The following is a 20,749-nucleotide window of genomic DNA, read 5'->3' on the forward strand; positions in this document are numbered from 1 at the left end:
CAGAAACTTTCCCAAGACCTGCATGAAAATCAGGAAAGTTCTGTAACCCAAATCAGCCCCTAGCACAGTGATGGGAATACATCTATAGAAGTTAGGCAATTATAGTAAAAATCTGGATGTGAAAATCTTCCTAGTGTGGATCATGACACTGAATTTCCTCTACATGGGAATTTTGACTACAAATTTTAACCAGGAATTTCCTTAACTAACTTGACAGTTTCCATAGAGAATTCTCATTTCAGCAAAGTGCTCCTTCCAAACCAAAAATATCTTCCTGAATTTCAAACAGATTCATTCTATACACATTGACTCAGAAGTCAAATTACTGTATGACATATTTTAGCAAATACTTATTAAAAGAACCCTCTTCTCCACAAGTCAGACTGCCCCAGGTTAATATAAAAAATAATTATAAACTGATTTTTATTAAACTATTTCAAAGGTCTGACTGAATTTTTTCATTGCAGTTCAAACTAGTTTTCCTCCTCCAGCTAATTCTTCTGGGCAGGATGGGTTGAAATATCAGTTTTGGGTTCATCCTTCACATGATTCTGTTTGAAGAGAGACTTTCAAATCTGTTTTGGATTCATCTGATGTAGCCAGAAATTCTCCACTGATTTCAAGAAGCTTTGGATCAAGCCTTTAATGCTCTGTAGGTTGCCTTCCAATGTAAGATGAACTGGAGGGGTTTTCATCAACAAGCCTCCAAACAAAAGTCACCATGCATTTCCCAAACAAATATGTAGAAAAGTGTCAGAGAAATAATAACAAAATGTTGACAACGTAATAATATTAAAAAAAAAAAAGCAGAGGAAATATTTGTTATCCTTATTTATTTAATAAAGAAACATAATAAACTTGAATTTTTCCAGGTACAAACAGCTTAATATGTCCTATGATATTGGCTGATATTTTCCTTGCTCTTTTTGTAGCTTGAGTGATTCATGTGGTAGCTTTTATTGAGCAAATCAACAGAAAAAAAAATGGTAGCACTCACCATGCTTATAGACAGTGTGGGCCAACTATTGAGTTTGTGTCTTAAACTAAATCACTGCACTGGGAGGTTGTGTCATGGCTCGATTCGGATCAGCATCTCCAGTAACAAAGATCTACAAGTGAGGTTATTTGACATTTTTGAGGGGAGTTCTGCATACCATACAAAGATACCATTCCCTCTTCCCTAAAGAAACACACCACAGAGCAATAGAAAACCCAATAGAAAACCGACCTTCCAGTTACAAAGGTTTTTGAAAGCAATTTACAATTCAGTTTTAGAAAGTTGCACTGTAAACATCTAGAGTTAAGACCCTCTTTCAGATTTTTTTTGCATTACTTTTTTTTTTTTTTCAAAGGTTTTGGGTAAAAGAACCATTTGTAATTGCATCAGTACTATAGGGTCTCACAGCAATGACACTAAAATGTTTAACTCAAGGGTGAAATGACCAAAGGAAGGGCTCTTTTCTAATAAAATCAGTGACCAGCTAATTGTCTCTTTACATTCCATTCATTACTGGGCCTGACTCTTAATAAAAACAGCTGTTGAATATTTTCCAATATAAGTTGCAAATAATTAAATATTGTTAAAGCAGCATAACCAACAACTCACTTATGAGTGCAGGCTGGCGTTTTCCGTGGGTTTCAGACAGTTTGCATCATACATGAAAAGAAATCGCATGAGAAATGCTCCTTTTCCTTAGTATTTTTCCCTATTTTTTTTAAAATCCGAAAGCTTTGAAAGGAAAATAATTTTGCTACTTGTCAGCCAATAAATGCTTGTTCAGCAAGTAATGAATGTACTATTTTCTAATTAAACAGTTTCATTATAGGCAGCAGTTTGTTGCTAATGATCGATAAATCCCATTGAGGAGAAAACATTTTAATCAGTAAGTCGTGTCCTCCGAGTGTCAGCCACTCTATAAACTCACAAGATACATATATATGTATAGATATACGTATGTGTGTGTATATATATATATGCATATAAATATAAAAATCGCATACTCTTTCTGGGTGATATGTACAGTCAGAATAACATTACAGCATAAATACACAGGGAATATAAAGTTTCTCTAATTTGAGAAGCCTTGAGCAATTCTGAGTTTTTGGGGGAGGTGAGGGGTTGGGAGGGGGGAAGGAATAAAGAATGTTTTTACTTCAAGGAACAATGAGTAGTCCCCTTAAGTTAGAATCTAATTACATACAAGATTTAAAGGCAACAAAATGCCCAGAGGAACAGCCCTATGTTATACGCCATAGACATGGGGTTAAAAGGGCAAGAGAGCATGATTATAATAATACTTATATAGTATGGTTCATTCCCTTATAGCACTTTGCAATCAGAAAGTCTTACAACACCCCTGTGAGGTAGGTAAGTATTATTATTCCCATTTTACAGATGGGTAAACTGAGGCACAGATAGGTTAAATTATTTGCCTAAAAATCATGTAGTAAGAATCAGGAATAGACCCCAGGAATCCTGATGGCAAATCCTCTGAATTAACCGATAGACCACTCTCAAGTGAATGCCTGAGACACCTCTCAATGAATGGAGAGAATATATTAGCCCATATTTACACAGATACATTGTCATCCCTTTGACTTGTTGTCATAATATTCTGACTTGTTTAGAGGACAGATAACAATGGCCATAGATAAACTTGACTGTAACATGTTGCTTTAATTCTTGTTGCCAACCCCATGTGGTTTTTTGACTCCTTCAAAACCTGGGATGTAACTAAATGTTAATGACAATACACCTTAAATACATTCTTGATATCTTTGCTTCTCCAAGGTGAAAAAGCACAATTACTCTTCCTTTAAAGTGCAATGGCTCATTACAGAAATCTCAAGATTTTCCATGAAGTCCAACCAAACCCAAGTACAATCAGTCTGAAGGTGAAAAAGAAAGAACTTGTCTGTAATGATGGACATGTCTCTATATTCCATAAATAATTTCTCACATTCTATCGAGGCTGAAAGATAATAAATAATAACCTATGTTAGCGTGTAAAAACCTCTAATACTTTTCTACAGCCACACATCCACCTTTCACCGCACTGTCATTTCTTTGGCCTGAAGCTGAAGGACACATAAACTGTAAATATTACTTTGCCTACAGGAATGAGGATATAACTATTATCTTTTAGATTTTTTTTAATCAGTTCCTGTATTTCTTGTCCTTCCCCAGAAATCTAACTGTACTATTTGAGAAAACGAAAGATGGACCTTGAGTAAAAAGGATTCAAACCCTCAAAATTTGTGTACAGATCCAGAGGTAATTCCCCTCCCACCTTCTTGATCACACTGTCACAGCCGTTCTGCATGGCCCAGTTGGCATTGATTTATTACTATTAGTAGTATTATTATTTTTTTTTTTTTTTAGTTCCAAATAAGGCTGCTTAGCTCAGTGTTCCTGGGGAAAATGTAACCTATCCCACTACCTTAACAGAAATTCTGCCAACCTAGATGGTGCTTTGGATCACTACACACAAACGTGATGTGCTACTTCTATGGCGAGTTTGATTGCGGATTTCAAAGCAGATTCTTGAAACATACTAAAAAATTAGTGCTTTTATTAACAGGTTTACAAACAGAATCCATTATTGTCTAGTTTCCTGAAGGATAGAACAAGCCATTTTTCTCATTATTTTGACATCATTTGCTTCTATGTTTTTTTTTTGTTTGTTTGTTTGGTTTTTTTGTGTGTGTGTGTGTGTGTGTGTGTGTGTGTGTGTGTGTGTGTGTGTGTGTTTCTGCTGATGTGCAGTTGTAAGTCCCGAGAGTGAGGACTTAGTATAATCAACAGTTTAAATGTTGCTAATTTGATACTTCAATTTACAACAGCTTTCCTCTTCAAGTGATGGGGATCCCACAAGTTTCTATTACCTTGACTCAGAGTTCATCATGAAGAGTGTAAGGATCATTAATCTCCATGGAAAAAGAGACTTCTTTTTCTTTTTAAGTAAAAAAATATCAAATATAATAAATTTATGAAAGACCATTCACAACATATACAGTAAGTGTTACATTTTGCTACAGCAGCTGTGATTTTTTTTTTTTCTTTTTAGAATGTAAGGTCATACATTGCCATAAGTAAACACACTAATATGAGTAAGACCTTAAATGAATGTATACAGCCAGGCTTTATCTGTGGATAGATATACACTGTGTTTACTGTTTTACAGTCTAACCTATTCTTATTCACACCATTGATATAACAACTATGACCCTGCCAAGAATCTTCCTGTGCATATATAAATATAAATATTGAGCCAAGTCAAAAAGAGCAGGGTCAAATGTTATATGACTTATTAGACTCCTGTAGTTAAGGGTAAAAACTTCACTGTTTCTTTTGCAACTAATTTTTAATAAGAAGGCTGCTTCAATCGTTGTGTAGTTACAGCATTACATTCTGTAAACAATGTTTTAAAGCATTCTAAACAAACATTTAAACAATTGATTCTTTATCCTTGTCGGGTGAGAGAAGACAATCTATAGCCTCATCGCTTTTGCTCACGTCCGTTATCTTCAACTGGAGGTTTTCACTCGTGCCTCTGGTGACGCTGTCGTAGGATGGAGGGAAAGAGGTGGAGGACAGAGTTTCTGATTTGTCTATTGGCCTGCCGTAGTTTTCGTTCATCATGAACGCAATGAGCCCCTCCTTCTCGGGCGCATCGTCCTCCAGGATGCTGCTCTCCAAAGTTCTGTGCCTGTACAAGTAGGACGCCTGCTTCATGGAGCGCCGGAACAAATGTCTCCTGTAGGCCCTCTGGATGATGATGGCAGAGACCTCTTCTTGTTTCCGCCTGAGCGTCGTTGTTATCGGCTCGTAGGAGATCTTAGAGGGATTGGCTGCCATGAACTTCTCTTCCATCTGTATTTTGAGGGCATCCATCTCTCCGGATTCTCCTAGCACCCTTTTTGTAAAAGCAAACAAAATATCCAAGCAATGGATCCTGTCTCCGCTGACCATGGGCAGGTCCATCGCTATGAGTTTGATTTTGTTTGGTTTCGCTATGCGCAAAGGTTCTGACAGCGCGTCTGCAAAGTCTGAAAGTGCAGAATACTCAATAAACTGAGTGGCTTCAGGGTCAAACTTCTCCCAGATTTCATAGAACATATCAAAATCATCCTCGCTTAGAGGCTCTGTACTTTCCTCAGTGGCTACACTGAAGTTCTCTAAAATAATGGCTATATACATGTTTACAACAATGAGAAATGATATAATGATATATGTGACAAAGAATAAAATCCCTACAGCAGGGCTCCCGCAGTCTCCCTTTGAACCATTTGCGTTGGGAAGGTTTGGGTCGCAATACGGTGGTCCAGTGTTTAAAATAGGATTGAGAAGACCATCCCAGCCAGCTGATGTGGTGATTTGGAAGAGACAGAGCATGCTGTTAGCAAAGGTTTGGAAGTTGAACATGTCATCAATCCCATACTCCTTCTTCACATAGGCAAAGTTAGCCATGCCAAAAATGGCATAAATGAACATGACCAGAAACAGCAAGAGGCCAATGTTGAACAGAGCAGGAAGGGACATCATTAAGGCAAACAGGAGAGTTCGAATTCCTTTGGCTCCCCGGATGAGTCTCAGGATCCGGCCAATCCGAGCCAAACGAATGACTCTGAAGAGTGTGGGAGAGAAGAAATATTTCTGGATGATGTCAGAAAGTACGGTGCCTTGAAAAGAAAAGAGACAGATAGCAAATTAGTACATGGGAAATAATCCCAGGCTTTCCTTTTAAAGCAATCAGTCAGGATTATTGAGAAAATAAATGGAAAGCTGCCCAGAGTGGAAGGCTCACAATGAAGAAAAAGGCGTTGTTGCTTTTTCATGCCCATTTAATCTATAAGAACTTGTGATACTGTAAGCAAAGAATGGTAGTGGCAGTTTTATTAAGGGAAAGCTTTTCTGTTGGTAATGAGAAACCAAGATCAAGTCAAGACACAGATAAATGCAGCTTTTGGCCATGACCCACCTGATAAATTTGTCTTGAGTGCAGATGACAGAATGTGTCAGTTATGACAACATTTTGTCTGTAAAATAATGAGTTAGAAATGCTGATGGGCTTGGCCTGTTCTTTTTGAGCTACCACTCGAACAGTGCAGGTTTCTACTGCATATCCATTTGGTTGGTTTCTTGCTTATAAATTTTTCCAGTTTCCCTGATGGGCTGGGAGGGAACTAAGGCTGTGCTAGCAAGGAAACGAGCTTGCACCCCTGTGCTAAACTCTTCCTTCAGGAGTTGAGCACTTGGTCCAGAAAGTGTAGTGCCAAGTCCCTGGCTGCACTGAGCCCTGCTGAGCTCCTGTCTCCCACAGGAAAATTGGCACGGCCCAAGGCCTCTGACACTGAAACAACCTGACAGCACTGTGAGCAGCCTGGCAGCTCTGGTTAACTGTGTGCTCTGGGCATATCCAGAGCATCTGACCTCAAGGTTCTGGTGACAGCTGTGTGTCAGTGATGTTCCCTGGGTGACCCAAACCTGTGAAATCCAGGCTGTTCAATGCCCCCAAAAGCCCAGGTGGGTCTCTGAGCACCAGAGAGCTGCACTGGGGTCTTGCAGCTTCCCCAGTCCACTACAGGGTGTTCAGAGCAGCAGGACATCAGCTGGTATTTTCCAAACACATCACTTTTTCATTCACCTATTCCCTCCCTCAAAATGGAAACTTTTTTTCAGAAGTGTTGAATTTCTGAGCTCCTTTTGCTCGCTGGATCAGTTGACCATCTTCCAGTTGCTGCTACTTCCAGTTTTAGTGAAAACTCTTTTGGTTGGATTTCAGATTCACTTGACCTGTACTTTAATATCTACATACATCTCCAGAACAGCAAATGGCACAAGCTAAAAATAAAACTGTGCCTTTCTGTTTCATCCCTTGGCTATATGAGGGTGTGGAGCTCTAGTAACAAGGCTGAGAAAAGTCAGATTCAATGCACTTCCCAAACATGCCCTGATGGACTATTTCAAACTTTTGTAATAAAAAGCAAATAGCAAAGTAATAGCAATCCACGTGTGCCACTTTCATGTGGCTTTTTTATTTCTCTGTCACTGGCTCTTATGAAGAACTGGTGTTAAATGTATGTGGTGGCCTGTTCATGTTTTATCACCAGGACCTGTTAAGTGTGGTTGATAAACCTCCTACTTTTTCTGATCAAACCAGTTTTTGTTAGGCAGTTGTATGCTAGTTATAATTGCATTTTCAAATTGCGTGTATAATTCAGTTCTCTGAGTTGAAAGCATATATTATGGCACAAACCCTTCAACTTTACCAATTAATTTTACATCTGCCTTTCTAACCTTGGAGTCTGGGGTCCAGGGTCACCTACCTACGATGGACAGAATCACAACCACAAAGTCAAATATGTTCCAGCCATTGGTGAAGTAGTAGTGTCGCAGAGCCAGCATTTTGAAGATGCACTCCCCGGTGAAGATGGCAACAAAGAGCATGTTGATTTTGTGGAGGATGTTCACTTTTTCTTGACTTTGGTCATCTGTTTCCACCATCATGGTAACCATGTTAAGGCAGATGAGAATCATGATGGAGACATCGAAGGCTTGTTTTGAGACGACATCGAAAATAAAACCTTGGTATTTGTTCTGGGGGAAAGGAAAAGGTTTAGTTGGGAAATTTGAGCCGTGTAAAAATGATGTAATTGTCTCCTGATTGATCAGAATGTAGAGAAAAACAGACAATATATTGCATCTGATTAGAACTCCATAAACTTAAAATGATGATGAATATTTTTTGATGTAGTTTTCAAATACATTTGCTCCTAATGCTTTTTGAAACTACTGTAAACAAGACTCTGGACTGTGGCCATGAATTTATTCAGTGCAAGCAGGTGGCCACTGGCATATGTAAATGGCACATGTAAATTGTAATGTTGGTCAGTGCTGCAGAAGAGGGAATTTTGTACCACAGGTCACTGGACTTGTAAATATCACCCAAAATCAAAACATATAATTATTAAATGCCTTTCATCTGGAGCAATAAATTTTCCTATGCTGGGGAGTTGGAATGGTGCTTATTCTAGTAAATAAACATTCAGCTATTACACAAAGTTCAACTGAATTATGCTGTTCTTACCAGTGGCCTTGGGATTGGCTTTTGAGGCTTCTTAGATCCCAGCTTTTTCATTGCATTATAATATTTTTTCTGTTCTTCTGTCATGAAGATGTCCTGGCCACCTAAGTATAGGGTGAGAACAACACTATTACTTTTGATGAAGAGAGCTTGCCTCTGCCCCCTTCAAAGATGAATCCTCTCCTATTTAATTTCCCTTTTAATGTAGCTTTCCTCAGGTTGGACTGCTCAGAGGTACAGTGGTGTTGTTGCACAGAGGACATCAGGCCACTCTGTGCCCCCGTGTCAAATTTTGTGCCAGAGATCCCCTCTTCCTGAGCTGCTTTGCTGCCTTCTGTGGGGAATAGAGTCCCCCACCCTATATTTTCAGGATATTCATGCTCTAGGGACACTAGGGATTGCTACAGCTGTGCCTTTGTAGAAGTCCTGCAAGGTGGTTTCTGCAGATGCTCTGGCACTGCTGAACTCGAGGCTGCTGTGGCAAAGCCATTGCTGATAAATCTGTTCCTGGCCTCGGTCCCTGCAGCAGTCACAAGATGTTGTGTAGCATATGCAGTACTTATCTTTTTCTTTTGTTGGTTAAAATTGTCAATGATGACACCAATGAAGAGGTTCAATGTGAAGAAAGACCCGAAGATGATGAAAATCACAAAGTAAAGGTACATGTATAAATTACATTCCCATTCAGGCTGCTCCTCGCACTGCAAAGGGAAAAGGGAGAGTGTGAAAATGGCACCACCTCTGCACACATCAAAATATTGAAGCAGTCAAAACAAAGCTGTCCATTGGAAATAAAAGTCATGAAAGATGATAAAAATATTGTAACTCCTGTGAGCAGTCAGCTCTCCTCTGAAGTTTACCACTGGCTTCTGCAATGCCACAGTTATTCCAGCAACACTTCACAACACTGTCACAGCAATCACACTGCTCCAAAAAGTGCAACTCCAGAATAAATCCTATCAAATGTTCTCAGTCTGAACCCAAAAGGGGGAAAAAATCAATTTTCTGATTATCCTAATGCCTGTATGAACTAATGGTACTTACAATAAAACAGAAGTATGATTGCAGTATAATTGAATCCTAATGAAATACACTGCATTTTAAAGTGCAAATTTTTTTAGTGAGGGGTGGAATGGAATCAGATCTATTGCTGAAGATCTGAGAAAGAGGTGACTTGAGTCTGATAACCTCACGTTACCTCTGCCATGTTTGGCAACAGTGCCCAGATTTGCCCCATCAGCTCCTGTCCCATCAGCAGAAAAGACACTTACTCAAAGTGAAGGTGTAGGGAGGGTTAAATATTTGTTTCACAGGGCAATTCAACTTAACCCAGCACTTTTAAAGACATGTTATCAGCAAAAGTTGGAAAATAAGGCAGTGAGCAGGGAAAGGAGAAGAAATATAGAAAGCAATTTAGGTCTTTGATGGATTCAGCCTAATTCTTGAGGTGCCTCTGTGTGCTGGGACCTCTGCAGCAGGAATAGATAAATCAGTTGTGTAGGAGTAAGGGCCACATTTACTTTAATTTCAGGGTCATCCTGCTCCAGTACAGCTACCAACAATGAGAGTCTGCAACTGTCCCAGCCAGAGTAACACAGGGACTGGCACCCTGCTTGTATTTTATTTTGTTGTGTTTGTTGTTAAGCATCATCAGTGCTGCAAAAGGCAATGGAACAGGAAATTATTCATTTCCTTGCAGAGACTTACCTCTCTTGAATCCACTGCTGCATACATAATATCCATCCAGCCCTTAAATGTGGCCTGAAAAAAATCCCACATAAGACATAAACATATTAAACAAGTACACCCTGAAATGATATAATCTCTACGATGAACTTTCAAAATGCAATGTTTAGCATGTACTTCACAATTAATACATTGCCTGCCTTGCAATCTAACATGTGTCCTTGAGTTTATGCTTATGTCTATATTTAAATTAATTCCACTATGATTTTATCCTGGATTTTCTCATTTCTGTTTTTTGACTTCTGCACTTGCAGGGATGAAAGAGAGGTTTTTAGTAGAGATCTTAAAAAGGAAAGAAAATATAACAATTAAATCTTTGGAAGTTCTGACCTGAAAAATTTCAAGTAATGAAGTGATATGGCTGCACATAACATTAAAGAATGTTGCCTTGCACAGGTGAGATGGATCCCATCCATTTCCTGCTGAAGCTTGGATTCTGCCCTCTTCTCAACCAGGGCAAATCACGACAATATTAAACCCCAGGGAGCTGCATAAATCACAGCTGACTTGAAAGAAGCAAAGGCAATCAACACCTGCTGTGAGCCTGGCCCTGGAAACTCAATCTGCTTTACTGTTCAGATTTCCTTTTTATTAAACATTATGAAGTCGGTAGTTTTAATATTTTTTTTTATAATTGTTTAAAGAAGAAGTGAGAAGTCAGTGACAGAAGTCAGTGTCTCTTACTGGAAAATTCAACGCAGAAGGGCAGTGACAGCACTCCTTGGAGAAACACAGGGAAGGGATTTTTTTTATTATTCTGTAGCAAACTCATGACTCTTTGATCTCAATATATGCCTCTTATTAGGCACAGCCTGATGCCAAGCACACCTGGCATTAGGTCTGACTCTGGACTAAGCCCCACTGACTGCATTTGGGTTCTCTAGAGTTGTTTCTCATTTGACTTCTTGTCGGAACACAAAATGTCCCTCAGACATTTTTGGAGGTTCCAGGCCCAGGTCAGAAGCATTTGAGACCCTGGCAGGCAGCTGGAAACAGCTGGGATTTTGGGTTTGAGCCATGGAATGATTTATCAACCTTGCAGGAAGAACAAGAAGTCACAAAAGTTTAGATATTAGAGTAGAAGTAGTCACAAAGTAGAGGGAAGAATTTTTGAGTGCTGTACAGGGGGGTTTTAGGTATTGTACATGGGGTCAGATGTTTTAGGATGGAGGGATTTGGGCCAGTCCTGTCCTTCCTCTTTCTTCTTCCTTACCTCCATGTTTTTGGTGATGTTGGCACTCACAGATTGGTTTAGAGTAGAAAAGCACCATTTAATATAGGCAATAGGCATTGGGGAAAAACTGTAACCATGTCACACGTAATGTACCATATAAAAGACAGCAGCAGCCCTGGGCAGGAAGAGAAGAAGCAGTCAGGAGTCAGAGAGGATGTCAGGGTGTGTGTGTGCCTCTGCCTGAGCTGTGAGCAAACCACAGCAGCCCCAGAAGAAAATCTTTTGGATAACTTACAATAAGCTGCCTTGAGACTGGATAACAGAAGACTATTGAGCTTTTTTTGAAAGCACGGGTTGGAGGAGAGATTTTTCCATCTAGAGGTGAGCTCTGGCAACTTCTGACCTATTCAGACTTACCCTGACCTAAGTCAGAGTGAGGAGATAATGAGGCATTTTTAGATTTATTCATTTCATCAGATTTACACTGGCATGTATGTAAGACCCACACCCAAACATCCTACTGACACTTAAGCTGAATTTTGCCCTATTTGTGTAGGCATTCAATTCCAGATAATGCCAGTAGGATTTTGGCCAGAGGTTACCAAGAGAAACCCAAGCAGTTGGGCTGAGGTGGGTACATTCAGTGTTTTTAGAACTCTCTATTATTATATTAAGTCCTGGAGGTAATGCTGCCTTCCCAATTCCTTCTGAATGCTAATGAACCAAAGGAAAGTGTACAAGAGATCAATGATATTTCTGACAAAAGTATACATAAAATAGTGTTTGAAAGGTTGCACCTATTCATATCTACTGCTTGAAAGAGATTAACCCACTCACCCAAATCAGAATCCTTTAGAAAATCTCTTCCATGGTGCTGTGTGTTAAAAAACACTTTAGATAAAGTATCTACAGGAACAATCGTAATTTTTATCAAAACAAATAATTATTTGAACCTGTCATGCTGATACTGCTTAAACATTCTAATATTTTCCTTTTTTGCCATTTTCTTTCTAATCTGTTGAAAGACTTTCTGCTGCCATCAGAGCTTTCAGCTCAAAGTGCTCTTCAGGAAGGGTGGCTGGGATGAAACACGAAATCCTTTCCCTGTGGCACAAAATGATATGATCTTAGCCTGTACTTTGCTCCCACTTGGGAAGAAATCTTTTCTCTTGAGCAGCAATTTTACCCCTCAGTGTGTACCACAGACTTGAGCAACTCTCCTGCAAGGCACAGTGGTTTGTAGTGATAAAGGACAATGAAATGATTTGACAAAAAAAAAAAAAAACTATTAAGAGAATGAAGTGCTGTGATTTTCTGTTTCCCGCAGTTGTCAAGAAGCAAGAGAATTAAAAATCTTTGGGACATCTGGAAAGCTTCCCTGGACACTTCACCTGCAGAGGGTAAATGATACTGAGAATGAAAGAAATATAACACTGAGAAAAGAAATTGCTTATCTGGAATTAGTAACCACTTACACTCTGGATAAGGAAGTGACAAAATCTGTGTTTGAGTGTTTGTGATATTATCCTGCCTGGAAGCTGTCCAGAGAAAGACCATTTTCTACTGAAACTGTCATGTGATGAGATTATCTACTGATAAACTCATCCTGGGATGGGATTACATTTCGTTATTTCACTGGTGGTGGTCAGAGCTGCAATGCAGCAAATTAGTGGGGAGGAGGAAAGGTGGGATGGCACTGGCTGCCCTCAAACCAAATGGTGCCTTAAAATAAATCAAATCTTTAAATCTGTAGGTTTTTGGGGCTTACTTATTTTTTATTTTTCTTTTTCTTCTCCCTCTCATTTTTCTTTTTCTTCTTTTTCTTTTTTTTTTTCTTTTTCTTTTACTTTTTCTTTTTCTTTTTCTTTTTCTTTTTCTTTTTCTTTTTCTTTTTCTTTTTCTTTTTCTTTTTCTTTTTCTTTTTCTTTTTTTTTCTTTTTCTTTTTCTTTTTCTTTTTCTTTTTCTTTTTCTTTTTCTTTTTCTTTTTCTTTTTCTTTTTTTTCTTTTTCTTTTTCTTTTTCTTTTTCTTTTTCTTTTTCTTTTTCTTTTTCTTTTTCTTTTTCTTTTTCTTTTTCTTTTTCTTTTTCTTTTTCTTTTCCTTTTTCTTCTTTCTTTTTTCTTTCCCTTTTTCTTTCTCTTTCTATTTTTCTTTCTCTTTTTCTTCTTTCTTTTTTCTTTCCCTTTTTCTTTCTCTTTCTATTTTTCTTTCTCTTTTTCTTTCTCTTTTTATTTCTCTTTTTCTTTCTCTTTCTCTTTTTCTTTCTTTTTCTTTCTCTTTTTCTTTTTCTCTTTTTCTTTCTCTTCCCCTTTTTCTTTCTCTTTTTATTTCTCTTTCACTTTTTCTTTCTCTTTTTTCTCTTTCTCATTTTTTTTCTAGGAAAGGAAATTGTTCAATAAAAACATCTGCTTTTCATGGTTGAAACACTGATTTTCACACTGCTGAAAGGTTTCTTTGGGCATTACTGTTGATGAGAGAAATATCCGAAAGCTAAACCAGAGATTTTTTTTTTGCACGTTTTGCATCCACAGTGACAGTAAAATCAGGCATTGCAGTTCACAGAAGTGCAAGAGATGGTGTAATGCAGTAACTTTAGACTCATGACCATTTTGTGTCTGATTTATGGGCTCAGTCAGGACTTCAAACCTGGCAGGAGGGATTGCTTTAACTCTGCAGCTCCTGCTTGCTGTGCTGCTCTACAAGTGCTTCTGTTATCTCCCCACTCCTCATCTGGAGTCCCAAAGTGACAGAGTTAATAGGACAAATTCAAAGCTAAGTAGGATATAGTCAATCTAACTCCATTACTCCATTCTATCCAAGGAGAACTTTTCCAAACAAGACAGATGCTGCATGGTTATTCTTCAACAGATTGCTGAAATTTCAAAATCCATTGCAAAAAAATATGCAGAGGTGATCACAGGGTGGAAGTGTGGGGTTACACAAGGGAAATGCAAAACTGCTACTGGAAACATAATATATTTCTTTGATCAGCTCAAATACAGATTTATAGAACACAGGTGCTGTGATAGTTTAAGGAAATTTGGAATAGAGAAAAAAACATTCCTGAAGCACTGGGTTGTAGCAAGACCTTTTCCCTGCTAGGTTAAGGTTGTAGGAGTGCTAAATCACCAGGAAAGTGAATCATCCTTCTTGCAAGTCAAAAAGTTGTGATGACAGAGATCTTTCCCTCCCCATGAATGAGGCATTCCTCTTTCTTGTAGACTGAGCAGAGCAGTTACCTCTGTTGTTGTATTAACCTGTTTTGGGACAGCCTGTTTGTTACTTGGAGGAGCTTGAGACTTGACTTTGCATGAATTTTTTCTCACACTCATTAACCCAAAGTGGCAACTTCAGGACAGCACAATGGATCCCAATCATGGTAGAAAAATGTCAGAGTCCAGGACATCCCTCTGGCTGCCCTGGCTGTCTCGAGACCCTGGCAGGGGGCTTGGAGACCTTGGCACGAAGTCAAAAACACTTGTGGCTTCAATTTTAGCCCACTGAAAAATCTTCCAACATTGTATGAGGAATTACAAGCCACAAGGGTTTGAGTAGTGTGGTAGTTGAATTAACACAGGGTGAAAAAGTAGAATTTTGGGGTTTTTAGAATGGGGTTTAGGGGGACAAGATGGAGGAATTTGAGCATGTCCTGGCCTTCTTCTCCTTCTTGTACTCCATGTCTTGGTGTGATGGTAACACTTTTTTGTTGGTTTAAGGTAGAGACACACTGTCCAACATAAATGATAGATATTGGCACATTATTGTAAACACAACACACGTAGTTTTGAGTATAAAATGTAAGCACTGCCCAAGACTGTGGACAGAATGCCATGGCTGACCTGCTAGACAGAGCTCCCCAGGTCAGAGGAAGAATGTTACAGATAAGGAAAAATAAACAACCTTGAGAACCTGATCCTATGAATTCTGGCTCCTTCTTTGGCTTCACGGGCTGGGAGAACAAAGACTTTTACAATCTTGGGGTCATCTCGACACTCAGACCCCAAGAGGAAGAGAGCAGAAGATATTTGGGGCAAATTTCATGCAGAAAGCTTTCCTCTGGGTACACACACATCCTGAATTTTCCATAGTAGCAACTTTCATTTCTTTCAAATACGCTGCTGAAGAAGACAGAACATCAAGCAGATTTGTTTTACACATTTCCACTTGGATTTGCAGGCTTTCCAAAGGAACTTCAGAGCCACTCAGATCCGTGCTGTGGCAGCTGAAAATGTCAGCAGCCAAGAGACAAGTCACACTTTAACGCTCATGTTTTGGATCCTGGCAGGCTGTGACCCAACTGCTTATCTCCTCCTTGCCCTGCTGTGCACAGGGATGCACGGAGGTGTCAGTCTCTCCAAGAGAGCTGGGCTGTCAGCTGAGCCACTTCCCACGGGAGTTTGCCCATGAAATGTGACCCATATGGAGAATATTTGATGAGGGGCACCTGTAACCAACACTCCTGGCAAAGGAGATCCAGATGTTTGGGCCCCTTCTTTGTGTGTGTCACCTTTTCACTTTATTGCCTGTGGTCAGCAGCAGACATAAGAGCTCCAGGTGCAGGATTAAAGCCAAAATCAATCCCCTAATGGAAACTGGCTCCTGCTCTTCCTCCGTGAAGAAACAGCTGCCACCTGTCATAGAAGTTGAGCTTGTTTCCTGCTAAAATCAGTTTTTTCAGCCTGACCAGGCCCAGGTTTATAACACTTCTTTGGCAACTAAAAATCTATTTCTCTCCTACCCAATACAGGATCCCAGATTTGAAAGAAACCTGCAGAGTCATCAAATCCATTTTCAACTGGAAAAGAGCAATATTAGCCTGTTCCCTTCAAATGTGTGCTGAGCTCCACCCTACAACCAGTAATGTTTCTTCTGCCACCACTGATCCCAACAGAAGTGACTAGAAAAGACTGGATATTCCTAAGGAAATGCCAACTTATGAAAAGCTAAAGATTTTCAGAAAACTGGAGCTTGATTCTTATAAAAGTAATGGTGAAGGAGTAGCTACCTCTCTGATGGAGTTTCCCCCCCCCAAAAAAAAAAATATAGGGAAATGTTATATAACCAGACGAATTAAGAAACTTCAGGTAAGGCACAATATTTTAAACCTGGAAATTCTTGCTCATCTACATTGGATGTTTAAATGAAAGACAAAGAAAACACTATTTAGAACAGAAAATCTAATTAAAGGCGTTCAAAGTGAAATAATCTACCCTGCATGGCTGAGCTGAATATTATACTTATGTGCAACAGATAAAAGCTCTCACTCTCAGCAAGTTTATGTCATGGAAAGAATCAAAAGTGGTTGTGCCCATTCCAAAGTTTCTTCTTTCCAGAGGGTGTGAAAGAAAAACTCAATAGACACTGATCAGAAGATCTCAAACTCAAGTGTTTGTGTACCAGGAACTGCACACATAAGAACAGAGATTTCTACCAGACAAGAAAATTGCTTCATGGAGGTGTTCCAAACCAGATCAGGGAAAAATAAACTTGCTTCCTGGGCAGGAGAATGACTGGCATGTCTGATGGGAGTCTCGTGCCCCTTTGGAAGGGCAGGAGGGGGCTGAAGGCAATACCCTGCTGCATTGCAAAGGGTGGATTCTATAGGTGACAAATGATTTGAGCTCCCAGGACACATTTTTTATCCCAGAATTCAGGGATGCTGTCACAGGCTTTTCAACAAAGAAATTTCCCTGTCCAAAGATGTATCAAGGAGCTTATTTAACTCTGCATGCAAAAAGTGCAATGAGCAATACTCCAAGTGCACATCCAGCCTCTCTCATCATTTGGCTCCAGATTAGAAACAGTAGAAATAAGGATATTAATCACTACTTTATGTGAGTGCCCTATGGAATTGAAACACAAAACAATTTGTCTGAAATCACTCAGCAGTCCAGCAGCAGGGCCTGGGCAAGGTGGAGTCTCCTGTGGTCCTTTCTGTTAGGTTGTCTTGTGTCAAAACAAGTGACTCTCAGTGCATACAATCCATTTATATATATTTTGCATTTGATCGTGAAAAAGGTTGTAGAAGTGGCTTTCTTCTGCCTTTATAGCTCAGATATTGCCATCATCTTTGAACCTCATCAGACTCTTTTCTGCTATGCTCTTGCCACCTTCCCAGAGAGGCTGGGCTGGGGGCAGTGTCAGCAACCTGATCCCCTCCATGACCCATAGCTAGATTCAATCTGAATCATTATTTTAGCAGGTGGACATGAGGTGAGGAATGAGACTGAGAAGCACAAGTGTCCTTCTCAAAAATGGAAAGTGAGCAGAGAGACATAAATTAAGACTTCAGCTCCATGCAGTAACTTCAGCTGGGAAACTGAAGGCACTAGAAGTTCTCTTTTTGCCCAGCAGAATATAGAGAAATCCCAGGCTGTTCAGGAAGGCCAGTGCACTCTGTCTGCATGGACAGTCCTTCCTGTAGCACAGATTTATTTTCTGGAAGTGAACTTTGCCCTGGATTACAGTATTCACAAAATGGTCTTTAATTCACCTCAGTAGGTCAATCACCTCCCAGAGAACTGTATTAGTGATATAGCAGTAGAAACCCAAATTAAAACCATAAACTCCCATAATATTTCTAGTCCAAGTTAATATGCAAAATGTAATTTATTTACACTTGAGAAAAGTTATTGTCCTGATAAGTAAGGCTGAAAAACCCAGAAAAGCCCAGAGGTTAACCTGAGCATTTAAACTGATGGTTCCAGTGAGAACCAGCAACATCTGCCCATGAGTTTCTGGTGGTCACACTTACCACTTGCAGCAGAGCCAGGTACCCAGCACCAACATTATCGAAGTTAACTTTAACTTTTGTCCAGTAAAACGTGCCCGACACGTTGTACAGTATGCAGTCACTCATGTTGTTAATAATTTTAGAGTCCAAAGGCATATCTCCTTCTGTCTTATTAATGCACTTCCCAAACTTCCCAGCAAAGAGGTTCACTCCCATGATGCTGAAGATGAGCCAGAAGATGAGGCAGACCAGCAGAACATTCATGATGGAAGGGATGGCTCCCACAAGGGCATTGACCACCACCTTGGGGGAAAGAAAGAAAAGGGAAAACAGAATTAATGTCAGCACTTGTATGGACACTTCATTAACAAGGGTTCATTAACATCTGAACCCTCACATGGTCACAGGTGGATAAACACTGACACTGCCTAAGGAGCCAGACCACCCCTAAAGGCTTCCAACATGATTATTTTTTCCTTTTGGTGATCAAAGAAGGAATCTGTTGGCATCCCACCCAAGGGTTGATGCTTTTTCAAGAGGAATCTCTGAATTCAGAAGTCATCCTGACCTCTCAAATCTTTCTGGACAGTACACTTCAGTCAAACTATAATAATAATGGGATTAATTGGAAATGGCTGGGATGCACTAGAGTGGCTCAAAATAGAGAAAACAAGATTTCTGAAATCCTTGAATCCACTCAGGCCTCTGTAGCCAGTGGGTTGTGAACTATAGCTGTGATAAATTTTGCTTAATTAAATAATAACTGATTGAGACATACTGTACTAAGGCAGCTTCCCCAATCTGATCAGTATGCATGATTAAAAGAGCAAAATCATTCTAATTTAACAAAAAATTATTTTTCTTTCCTGTATTATGCTGTAAAATTCCTACACATTAACCCAGACAGGGCTGCAAAACTCTGCTTAAAATCATCCATTAAAGCAAAAAGCAGAAGTTGTGTGAACAATGGCACTGGAAGTGGACACCATGCTGAAGCCAAGCAAGAAAAACCAAAGTTTAGACCATCTGCAGACCCTCCACAGCTGCCAGGTTTGAATGCAGTACCACCACCACATCACCCAGGCAAGGTGCACATCATTTACTGTTGGGGTTTAAGGTGGTTAATGCATCTGTGCATGCCAAACCTTACACTGGAGAATCAAAGATCACTAAAGAATCAAACAGAATATCCTGAGCTGGATAAAGAATCAGAATATCCTGAGCTGGAAGGGGCCCAGTTCCCAATTCTGCACGGGACACCCCAAGAGTCACACCATGCAAGACATTTGCTGAGGGAAGAACTCTATCACAAAGTGTAATTTTCCCCTTTCCTATACAAATCAGATTTCTCCATGTTCACAGCCTTTGCAGATGCTGCCTTTGCATGGTCCAGGCAATGCTGCCTCCCAGACAGATGCACACACCAGCCCCACAACACAAATTTGTCCCCATCCCTGTCTCATGCTTTGGAGATTAAAATCTGATAGGCATCCACTCAGCTCTTCTTCTTCTTCTCCATCTACATTTCTGAAACTGAGACAAGGTGATATTGATCCATAAAAATTAAACTTTATTCAATTGGTGAATTTGATTATGGAAAATGTCAGCTCTTCTTTTCTCTTGGATTAGTGTCCAATTTTCTGACGAGCTAATAAAGTAACATTCACTTCTCCATCATTTTTGCATTGCTGTGGAAGAAAATACCCGGAGGAGTGAAATGGTTTTCATGCATGTATAGCAGCAGCTTCCTCTACAGCACACAATACAAAATTATGTAGATCTTCCAAAACTCAGATTTATATTTTGTGCATTTATGAATGAAGCTGATTTTCACACAGGAAAAGCAGTTTGACCAATTGTTTTGTTTTGTTTTTCTGTATAATCCCATTGCTGATGAATTTTCTTGGGTTTTTTTTTGGTTTTGTTTTGTTTTGTTTGTTTGCTAATTTTATCTTTCCGTTTTGGATGTCAATCAATTTCTAACCTCATCATTTAGACCAAATTTACCGTGTTAACCAAAATGCCAAATAATTTCCAAATCAAGGGCTTGTTTAGATATAGCCTTGGCTCTTGTCAAAGTAGGTTTCATTTGCTTCTCTGCACAACATTTTTCTTCAGTTTTAACCTGTGTCAGCAAAAAAAAAAAAAAATGCATTTGTGCTACATGTGCTGCTGAAGCCAGGTCCCAGTGACAGGACACAGACATCCAGGTTTCAGCAGTACAAGTGATGGCCATGCCCACATCCTGCTTTTTCCCTTCTGCTGAGTTATGTTTAATAGCCTGTAGATAACAAAACATGACACAAGGCTGGAGCAAATCCTGCAACACCTCTCTGAACGAATTATTAACAGGGGGGTTTCTTTCTTGCTGCTTCTGCTTTTACACCAGTGTGATGCTATTTGTTCTGGTGGAAGCATTCTTGTTTTGCACTGAGACAAGTGAGAGGAAGACCTGGATACATAAATGGAGGTTATTATCATAAATTCTTATTACGAGTTCAGGTGCACATCTTGCCATGTAAAGGGAGGAATTTCTGCTGCACTTTGGAATAGCAGCACATATATCCATGTGTAACAAAAGATTTCATACTTGTTGGTTTCCATCAATGCCTTTAGAGGTGAAATCACCTTCCAGGTCACTTCTTTAGGAACAGCCTAGAAATGGAGCCACCCTCTGCCCTAACTCAGTGGTGCAATCTATAACCTGTGTTTGGTCCCCAGCTATCCTGATCTCACAGGCCACCTCCTCAACCAAAGCTGATTCAGAATTTTAATCCAGAAATAGACTTGCATGATGAGTTAATCCTCCCTTTGCTCTGATAGAGCCCATCAGACTTCAGACCCAGACTATAACTCCCAGTGAAGCTCAGGCACAGCTTTTGCAAAGACATCTAATTTACAGTGTCATGATGTCAAATAATGGAGGAAAAAATGTATTATTAGATAATCTGTACATGGTGCCCTTTGTCCTCAGTTTTAGCAAGAGTTGCTGCATTTTTGGGTGGAATTT

At 39.6% G+C, this 20,749-nt stretch overlaps 1 protein-coding gene across 1 annotated transcript in view; it reads right to left on the reverse strand.

The window, feature by feature from the left end:
• Positions 1-816: 816 nt before the first annotated feature.
• SCN5A (sodium voltage-gated channel alpha subunit 5) overlaps positions 817-20,749 on the reverse strand; it is a 217,582-nt gene continuing 197,649 nt past the window's right edge. Inside the window, exons 23-28 of the mRNA XM_077789465.1 lie at positions 17,761-18,042; positions 9,795-9,848; positions 8,651-8,788; positions 8,091-8,195; positions 7,330-7,600; positions 817-5,682 (exon numbers count right to left, since the gene is read on the reverse strand). Coding sequence (XP_077645591.1) covers positions 4,448-5,682; positions 7,330-7,600; positions 8,091-8,195; positions 8,651-8,788; positions 9,795-9,848; positions 17,761-18,042 — 2,085 coding nt within the window. The 3' untranslated portion in view covers positions 817-4,447. The remainder of the gene's footprint in view (positions 5,683-7,329; positions 7,601-8,090; positions 8,196-8,650; positions 8,789-9,794; positions 9,849-17,760; positions 18,043-20,749) is intronic.

Source organism: Lonchura striata, chromosome 1, assembly GCF_046129695.1.
Source record: "Lonchura striata isolate bLonStr1 chromosome 1, bLonStr1.mat, whole genome shotgun sequence".
Classification (NCBI taxonomy): domain Eukaryota; kingdom Metazoa; phylum Chordata; class Aves; order Passeriformes; family Estrildidae; genus Lonchura; species Lonchura striata.